The 9,589-nt window shown below is 37.0% G+C and overlaps 3 protein-coding genes across 3 annotated transcripts; 1 reads left to right on the top strand and 2 right to left on the bottom strand.

Annotated features, from left to right (window-relative positions):
* The first annotated feature begins 2,120 nt into the window (after nt 1-2,120).
* On the top strand, nt 2,121-4,114 carry LOC135800708 (ribosome biogenesis protein NOP53). The gene is given in 4 exon segments (XM_065314019.1): nt 2,121-2,413; nt 2,476-2,917; nt 2,920-3,171; nt 3,503-4,114. Coding segments are annotated over 4 exon segments (1,404 nt in total). The 5' UTR covers nt 2,121-2,270; the 3' UTR covers nt 4,070-4,114.
* A 51-nt stretch (nt 4,115-4,165) lies between these two features.
* LOC135800706 (transmembrane emp24 domain-containing protein 5-like) lies at nt 4,166-5,356 on the bottom strand. The gene is made up of 2 exons (XM_065314017.1): nt 5,043-5,356; nt 4,166-4,985 (listed from the first exon to the last, which is right to left on the bottom strand). The coding sequence occupies exons 1-2, from the start codon at nt 5,211-5,213 to the stop codon at nt 4,452-4,454; spliced, it is 705 nt and encodes a 234-aa protein (XP_065170089.1). The 5' UTR covers nt 5,214-5,356; the 3' UTR covers nt 4,166-4,451.
* Nucleotides 5,357-5,550: 194 nt separating this feature from the next.
* On the bottom strand, nt 5,551-6,836 carry LOC135800704 ((3R)-3-hydroxyacyl-CoA dehydrogenase). The gene is made up of 4 exons (XM_065314014.1): nt 6,520-6,836; nt 6,127-6,449; nt 5,760-6,069; nt 5,551-5,703 (listed from the first exon to the last, which is right to left on the bottom strand). The coding sequence occupies exons 1-4, from the start codon at nt 6,692-6,694 to the stop codon at nt 5,618-5,620; spliced, it is 894 nt and encodes a 297-aa protein (XP_065170086.1). The 5' UTR covers nt 6,695-6,836; the 3' UTR covers nt 5,551-5,617.
* Between the last annotated feature and the right edge of the window lie 2,753 nt (nt 6,837-9,589).

The raw sequence follows: 9,589 nt of genomic DNA, 5'->3' as shown, positions 1-9,589 counted from the left end.
ATTATAACCCAATTTTTTTAAAATATTTATTTTCCCTTCCCAGAATACATTTTATAATGCACGTGCTGTATGAACTCATTAACATGAAATGGGTCCTTATTTTATGTACTTAAATCTACTCACTCATATGCACTCGATAACGGTTCAATGTACGAGTATATTCAATTTGCGGCGCACATTGATTAAATCTAATTTACAATACCTTTCTAATAATAGGCCCTCAAGGCATGTTACAATCCAGGGATATAATAATGCAAAAATCGACAATCTATATCAGTATCTTATTGTAGTTTTATAATCATTTATTGCTATTGTGCATTATTATTAGAACTCTCCAGGCGAATATCATACCACCACATCTGTATGTAAAATAGAAGCAATTAAAAAATTATGTTTTTGTTGTAAGTGACGCATACATTGATCATTAGTCAAATGCTATAATTATTGATTAGGTGTTCAGATTCTAAAATGTGTTTACTTCTATTTAAACGTTCATGTTCATGATAACAAAACCGGAATTTCATTTGATCTTGATGTTTGACTAATGCGAAGAGTTTTCTTTCGTGTGTTGACTTTTTTAAGTTTTTCTTCTCATGAAATGACAGGCATTATTCAATAGGTTGTTGTTCAAGAAAAAAAAAGAAATATTTAACAGTTAAAAATATAACTTTAATATTAAACCATTATTATTATAATAACATAATAAATTATTTGAACACCGCTCAAAATTTGAGCAGCAGACAATAATTAGTATAAAATAGGCGACCATTAACAATAAATAAATACTTAACGAGTAAACAAACAGTAATTAGCAATTTACATTATTTGCATTTGCTATGATTAATACTTTTCAAACACTTAGTTGAATTTAATGTTGCCCATGGAATTGTGAGCAATCTGGGCCTCTTGGATAGCGCGGCCTGGCATTTTCGACTTGAATTGAAGAGTTTTCGATACCTTGATAAACTTGTTCGGTTGTTCTGCAGTCTCCCTCCAGTACACAGTCTGCACGGCGTTGCGGCCAGTGATGAAGCGGGTGGCAGAACCAACAAGGACTTTGGCACCAGTCATGATGATTTTTGTTTGTTTTGAAGATTCTAGTTGATAGTATTTAATATGCGCAAACTTGATATGTTCAAGTTCGAGTCTTGTGAGTAGTCTTAGGGTGACTGTGTTTAAATTAGCGAACGAGTTGCGCTTATATACTATCTCGGCAGCGAGAGATTGACGCACACTCATTGATAAGGATAATGGATCGCCGATTAGTCTGGGGCGAGCATTTGTATATAATTTGTTTACAAACTCACAATGGATGATATTCTATATTTGTCATATGGCGTGCACACTAGTGGAATTTGTAAAAACGGCGTGAACATGAGTGCGCCGCGCATTTTCACGTGATCGATTACGCTTTTTTTTGCCAGACTATTGATACATTTGCGCTCTGCGCGTGTTGCGTGATGATATGAGATATGGGAAATAAATATGTCGAATGGAAAAAATATGTGTGACATTTTTTCCACAACAATTTTTTAAATCTTACATCACGCGTCAATATTTTTATGGAATATTTTTACTTGTCCTGTTCATGATTTATATTCATGTAATTATATTCGCCTTGTGATTGATTATTTGGTTATTACTTGTTTAAAAGTTTCTTTGAGCGACTTAGCTCAAAAAAACAATCGGAAGATTCTGTCATACAGAATTCCTAACAAACCCGTTAGGAATGTAAAAATATGTATTTTACAACGCAGAATAGAACACGCCGAAACTGCATGCATTTCGCACGTTTATAGATATGTAAATATTTCGAAACCGATCAAAATATTATTATATTCGGTGAAAACTGGTTACTATTAATACATTTTATTTTCTACTCAGTCAGATAAACTTTACTGCACACATCTAGAATTAGTATATGCAACCCAATAAACAAATTTAATATAAATTCTTATTACCAACACTGTTTGACAAATTGTTCTTTAAAATTTACTTATTTACTTCAATATATATTTAAATTTAGTTATAAATTACTACTACATGGCCATGGAATCTTTTTAGTCTTCTTTTTCAATGCGCGTTTTTTTGTGACACAGAGAGGAAGGGGTTGACAAATGTATGTACATAATGTCAGTCTGTTCCATATACCTAACCTCCATGTTAACGTTACACGTGTTTCCAATGGTTTCGAATTTATTCATTGAATTCACTTATTAATCGTAATAATAGATAAGTAAACAATTGATACTTAGTAGCAATTAAGCAAAATGATTGCGATTAATGAAAATAAACCGACTGGTACAAAACGAAAACGTGTTTCGAAGAAATTGAAAAGTTCTTGGCGAAAACATGTTGACTTGACGGACGTAGACAACTTCCTTGAAGAACAGCGATTGACCGAACGTTTGGGGTATGTTAGAGCTTCAGATGAAATAAGCAGATATTATATATAAATATATTTTTTATTTTTAGTGATTATGCCAAACTTTCAAACAATGAACTCTTCACATTGGATACTCAATCAGTGCAGCCCACAAAGCTGACATCAAAGCAAGCATATCGCGAGAAACTCAGAAATGCCCCATTGAAATGTCTGTCACTATTACAACCATTGACTAAAGTACCAGATCCTATTGCTAAAAGAAACAGAGTTAGAACTAAAGAGGAAAGACAACATCCTCTTATAAAACAAAAGCAAGCTAAGCTTAAGGCACAAGGAATTTTTAAGAAGTCAGATTTGGAAAGAGTGAAAAACATGCAGTTGGAGAGAGAAAGAAGGGAAGCAATGGAGAAGGAAGGCAAGTTTGATTTCAGTAAAGATATTTGGAGTAACAATGTTAATACATTGTTACCCCACACCAAGACTTCTGCTGAAATTGATGCAGTGGTGGCCAATGATGAGTGGATCCAGGGGATGCTGAAAGGCACATTAGACATGGGCCTGGCAAATTACCAAAAGGCCCTCCAAAGAGCACTCATAAGAAGCCTTATCTCTTGAATGCCATTGAGCTTCCTCATCCTGGCATGTCCTACAATCCCAGCTATGAAGATCATCAGGATTTGTTAAATCTTATTGCTGAAAAGGAGAAGAAGATTATCAAAGAGGAGGAGCATTTGAAGAGGGTCACTGAGCTTATGTTTAAGAAAGTTACTCCTGCACAAAGAGATGTAAGTTTTTTTTTTATTATTATTATTATTAATTTGTACACAGAAAAAAAGTTTGGTTTTTTCGGTACACAAACGGAAATGTAAGTTTTAATCGTATTAATTGATATCCTTATCAGATATCGTGTTGTTACATGTGAATAGCGTGATTTATAGTGGAATTTGCATCAGAGGTTTTTTATTGATAGAAATGAAAGTGAAATTTAGAATGACTAGGAATTCTTTGTGATCTATCGTTATAAGCAGTAACTAGTTCATATTTTCCCCGCTAGAGTTCTTCGTTATAACAAAAAAACTTATAAAAAGTTTACAATTTTTAAATTTTTATTAACAGGCTAACTGGTTGGTAGAAATGACTGAAGGCCTCAAACCAGACATTTCAAATGAAGGTGTCAATGAGGATGATGAAGAATATAAACCTATCAACCCACCAGTTAAAAACAAGGAAAAATCAACTAAACAACGTCGTAAACAGAGGGAACAACAACAGTTACTCGAAAAACTTCACCAGGCAAAAATTGAGAAAAAGAAAGTGAGTGATTTGTACCGTCTTAAGGTAATCAACAAGGAGATAGACCGCGCTGCCAAGAAAACGAAGAAATTACAAGAAAAGCGTCTGAAGAAACAAGAGTATCAAAAGTATGAAGCCAAACGCCTTGGCTTGAATAAATATGAAGAACCTGATATGGAATTCAATATGAAAAAGGATATTTCTGGTAACTTACGCAACCTCAAGAAGGAAGGCAATCTGCTGAATGATCGTTTCAAGAGCCTTCAGAAGCGCAACATAATCGCTCCTTCGATTATCAAGAACCACAAAAAGGCGAAGGTTAAGGAGTTTGTCAAGAACGGCTATAAAGAGGACACGTGGAAAGCCGGATTAAGCAAGAAATTATCTTAACTTGTTGTGAACGCAGACGTTATTAAAGGCATTGTTTGAAATTTATTGCAGCTTTGCTCATTGATTTTAATGGTGGGTAATAATCATACGCCAGCGTTCTGGGCATTTAAAAAACGAATTTAATTGACATCAAGCTAAACTACAGGTGGTTTCATGGTTTAATATGTACAAATTTAACTTGCATTGATGACTAGCACATGGTATTTAGCTTATCAGTCGTTTGCTGATAAGCAAAATCAATCTTATCAATTTAAACAGAACAATTCTCTCTCTTTCTCCCAATAAACACTATTATTGCTTACTTTATTAGAGCAAGTCATGCCCATGTGATTCATTCATACAGTATTTGGAATTTGCTGATGCTAAAACTGATTGGGTAACATTATCTGGCACCAGGCATTTTCTTCCAGATACCATGCACTTTGGACTTATCATCAAATAGACTTCTCACCATGACTACTTGCACAATGCCCACAGTGGCCATCACAGCAATCTGCACCCATGAGAATGTGTTTACTTTGAAGTAATTCTCTTCTGCAATGTTTCTGTCTCTTGCCTCTGTTGATTTAATGGCGTCCTGTAGGTGTCTGATGCTTTTCAAGTTTACACGAACGCGATTAACAGCCTCTTGAATCTCCTCCACTGTTAATTCATAGGTTTCCTCTGGGATATTGCCTAGATTGGATGGGTTCTCCCATGAGTCATCATTATCTCTGTCAATAATCATCTCAAAGAAAACAGTCTTCACATTGAAGCTGCTGAAGGTGTTATCAAAGCAGAATTTGTAGTCGCCGTCCAGTTCGGCGTCTACCCGATGATTATTTTCGGATTTTTTGTAGTCTGCAGCTAGGATGCGGCCGTTTGGATCCGCCAGCAGAAAAGTGATATCTAAATCACCTAGACCTCCGTCAATAACCTACAAATTTAGTTCTAGAGTGAAATTCACGGTATTAACACGTAAAAATTAGTTTACCTGGTATTCTATATCAATTTTATCACCCACTTTTACATTTTGAAAGAAGCAATCCTCCTTCCGCGGCTCAACGTTAACCGTCATCTCGCGTTCAAGACATTGTCCGGTAAATAAGCAAGAAAATATAATAATTAAAGAATAAATAATATTGTGTAGTGTTTTGTGAGACATTTCGAGTGGATTCAAACTACGAACGCCTCTAGATGTAAAATAGCACAGAAGTATGTACTTTTAACTAAATTAATTTCACACGACTTTGGCAGGAGCAATAAGCGCAACTAAAATAATATAAAAACCGACTCTACGGGGATACGCAGGTAAATTGCGTTACATATACGAAGCTGTAGTTCAATTCCTATTGTATAGATGGAAGCATACATACCGTTTTACAGACTGCCATAGATAAGTGAATAACTTTCAACTTTGTATTCTTTAAAATTAAGAAAAAAACCTTTGCACAACATTTAGCTACATTTTAAACCAGTGGTCAGCCAGGTAACAGATGAAATATTATATAACTGAAGATTTTATTAAACTATTTATAATATAAATCAAGGAATAATTCTTGTGTTATCCTAGAAACCGCCAGTAACATCAATAGAGGCGCCATTAACATAGGAACTTTTCTCTGAAGCAAGGAATGCAATAACTTCGGCGATTTCTGTCAACAAAAAATTATAGATTATAATAGAAGCTTTATAGAGTGCATAAACTTGCCTTCTGGGGAAGCAAATCGGCCCATAGGAATCAGCGGCATGAATTTATTCTTAACTTTATCTGGCACTGCTTGTGTCATTGGTGTGTCCACGAAGCCTGGTAGAACAGCGTTGCACCGAATTCCCAGCCTTCCCAATTCTTTGGCTGTAGTTTTCGTCAAGGCTTCCACACCGGCCTTACTCGCCGCATAATTACTTTGTCCCATATTGCCGTACTTGCCTATTATACTCGCTAAGTTTACAACCGATGCGATTTTAATGCCGTGGTTTACTATCGAGTTACAAAATGTTTGCGTTACTAGGAATGTACCCTAAAACATAAATAGTTTCTGTAATTTCTTGAACAAAAATTAGTTATGTAATTTTACCTTCAGATTTACACTAAGAACATCATCAAAATCAGTCTCTGATAAAGATAGCAAGAAATTATCACGTGTAATGCCGGCGTTGTTAATAATAATTGATGGCGGTTGATTGTGGTGCTCCAGAACTTTTAACAACGCATTGCGGACAGATTCATCATCGCTTACATCAATTGATACTCCGGTGTGCTTCTGATCGCCGTGGGCAGTCATGTTCAGTTCTTTAATTAAATGTGCAATTCCTTCGGGATTTCGATCCGCAGCCACCAAAGTCGCACCCTTGTGAGCCAAGAGACGACATGTTGCTTTACCAATACCGGAAGCGGCCCCTGTAATATCAATAACTTCTTTAATATCGGTCACCAAGACAATGTAAGTATAAATAAATGTTGTAGTCACCTGTTACTAATGCAAGCCGTCCTGCTACCATTTTGTTCCTGCTTTGTTTTAATTTAAATGATACAATTAATAATGCTACGCAATATTCTGTACCAAAATCTTTCTCGTAAATGCCACAAAATGTGATACACACGTGCAAACGACCCGCAATATGTTTATTTTGCACGCTACGCATTCATTTCAACAAACAATACTAAACAAACTTAACCGGTTTCAACGGTCAATGGGCGGCTAAATATAGACTGACGCATGCGTTTCGATGTTTTGATACTGTTTTTTACTGAGCGTCCTGAGAGTTGTAAGCGAAGCAGAGGTGTACAATCTACCGTTTATGCGATTTATGCATCATGAGCAGTTTATAAATCCGTAGTGCTATATAAGTACTATGTATGTACCTGTAGGTGCATACATATAATGTAAACATATTTTATCGCTGGTGACCTTGATATATGATTTTTCAACAATACAAAACTCCTTAAAACTAGAGATAGCGAACCAACTTATTGTCTAAACACTCGGTGGAAATTTGGCTGTAACTCTAGAACCGTTGGGGCGAATTATGATTTAATGTTGGATTCAACCTTGTAAAACGCAAATTTAAATTTGAACACTTTGTGTTTTTGTGAAGTACCAGAAAGTGTCCCCAGATGGCGCGGCCATGCAGGTTTAACTAAAAAATATTACAGAGAGTGAATTTTGTTTTGTTACATCGGTGCGATAACGACGAGCACACATTCCACACTTTCAGCTTGTGTTATTCTTTGTTATTCGTTCGGTAAATCGCGTTTTATTTCCTGATCGCCGGTGATAATTAGTGTTAATAAACATGCTTGATCTATTGGCAGTTATTTATTGCGTGTGTAATCCTCGTAATTCTAAATTTTGCGTGTTTAATTTATTCAAGTGTTTGTGAATCCGTTGCCGTCGGCCGATGCACGGCCATGTTTTGTGCTCGCCAGTGGGCTTGAGAAAAAACATTTTTATCATCTGCAGCTGCTTATGGACTAATGTCTTACCTGGTAAATATTGTGATTCCCATCATTATTATGCGAATAAACGGAATTTTAATTTAAAAAACTGGGTTCCGACGGAACTCAGATTCATTTCGACATAGCACGAAATGCTGTAACTAATAATTTGTTTCTCATTTATTTCAGTATATACCAACCTGTCTTCGATTTGCCGCCGTACATATCTGGTAAGTAAAATAATTATATTATTTATAGAAAGAGTTTGCCGTGTACCGAGATTTCAGTTTAGTTTTACGTTTTATGGTGCTATTCTGAGCAGCACCCGAAGTGCTATAGTTCTGCCATGTTACCAAATGACAAAGTTCTTTTTGAAGGAAAAATGGGCCGGAAATTTTGGGGTTTTGTTTGGACAGGTCAATGGGGCGCATAGCTTCCGTCTTGCCGGAACACTATATCCTTTATTATTTTGCGTGCAAAATTAGGTGTCTTGGCGCAAGACTTACGTTTGCCGATTTTATGCGTTGTTTTGGGTGTGTTTGGCGGTATTTGGTAGAATTCGCATTTGCGGGCCGACGTGATGTAAACCGTTTTGGCGGGCTTTATCAACAAACGCGGAAGCATTTGAGCGCGGTGGCGGCGACTTTACGCGACCTTTAGCTTGCGTGCGTGGTGCGACGCGTAAACGCATCTCTTCACGTTTGGCCCGGTAGAAATTCCCGTGCGGTTTGGGCGCTTGTTCTTGCACCGGTTTTGCACGTTCGCGCAGTAGGTAATTCTTAGCATCGTAACATCGTCGCCACCGTGTTTTGCTTGGCATTGGCATTTTAATACTTTTGTCTTATGAAATTACTCGAAGATTAATAATTCTAGTTTAATTAATAATAATGGTTCACTCTCTTCCTACCTGCGCCAAATTTACGAAATATTCGCGAACGAAGAAAAGACTCATAAAAATAAAAATATGCTCTTTTTGCACATTTATACACGATTTCAGAACCTCTAGACCTTTAGTACTAATTATTTTGTTGTCATTTTATCATTGGCGTTCAGAGATGCGGAATTAAATCCTCTGTCGGGTTGTATTTCTTTGTTGCAGGAATTCGACCTATAACCCGGAGAAAATTTGCATAAAATGGTGATTTTTGTCACCCTTTCTCATGAAATGTTTGTATTTTTTCGTGTTTTGCGCGCGATCCTAGGCGGCTCACTAATTTCACCGCGGCATCTGGAGATGCGGAATTAAAATTTACTCTGTCGGGTTGTATTTGTTTTGTTTGCGGGAATTCGACCTGTAATCGCGAAAGTTTGCATCAAAGGGGTGATTTTTGTCACCCTTTCATAAATGTGGAAATGTTTGTATTTTTTTTTTTCGTGTTTTGTGCGCGCGATCTAGGCGGCTCACTAGTTTTCACCGCGGCATCTGGAGGTCACAGAATTAAATTCTCTGTCGGGTTGTATTTGTTTGTTGCAGGGGTGGGCCTGTAACCCGCGAAATTGCATAAAATGGGGATTTTGTCGCCTTTCTCGTGAAATGTTTGTAATTTTTCGTGTTTGCGCGCGATCTAGGCGGCTCACTGTAAAGATTTCACCGCGGCATCTGGAGGATGCGGAATTAAATTCTCTGTCGGGTTGTATTTGTTTGTTGCAGAATTCGACCTGTAACCCGCGAAATTTACCATAAAATGGGAGTTTTTGTCCGCACTTTCTCGTGGAAATGTTTGTAATTTTTCGTGTTTTGCGCGCGATCCTAGGCGGCTCACCTTAATTTCACCGCGGCATCTGGAGATGCGGAATTAAATTCTCTGTCCGGGTTGTGTATTTTGTTTTGTTGCAGAATTCGACCTGTAATCCGCGGATTTTGCATCAAAGGGTGATTTTTTGTCGCACTTTCTCATTGAAAGCTGTTTGTATTTTTCGTGTTTGTGCGCGCGATCTAGGCGGCTCACTAGTTTCCGCCGCGGCATCTAGAGATGCAGAATTAAATTCTCTGTCGGGTTGTATTTCTTTGTGCAGGAATTCAGCCTGTAACCCGGAAAGAATCTTGCTTTCTTGTGAAATGTTTGTATTTTTCGTGTTTGCGCAGTCTGGGCGGCTCACTA

Source organism: Atheta coriaria, unplaced genomic scaffold (genome assembly GCF_025399875.1).
Source record: "Atheta coriaria isolate IRGN ID8LTWV9N9 unplaced genomic scaffold, Caltech_Dcor_3.1 hic_scaffold_10_pilon, whole genome shotgun sequence".
NCBI classification, from domain to species: domain Eukaryota; kingdom Metazoa; phylum Arthropoda; class Insecta; order Coleoptera; family Staphylinidae; genus Dalotia; species Dalotia coriaria.
This window is presented reverse-complemented; position numbering and strand designations above follow the sequence as displayed.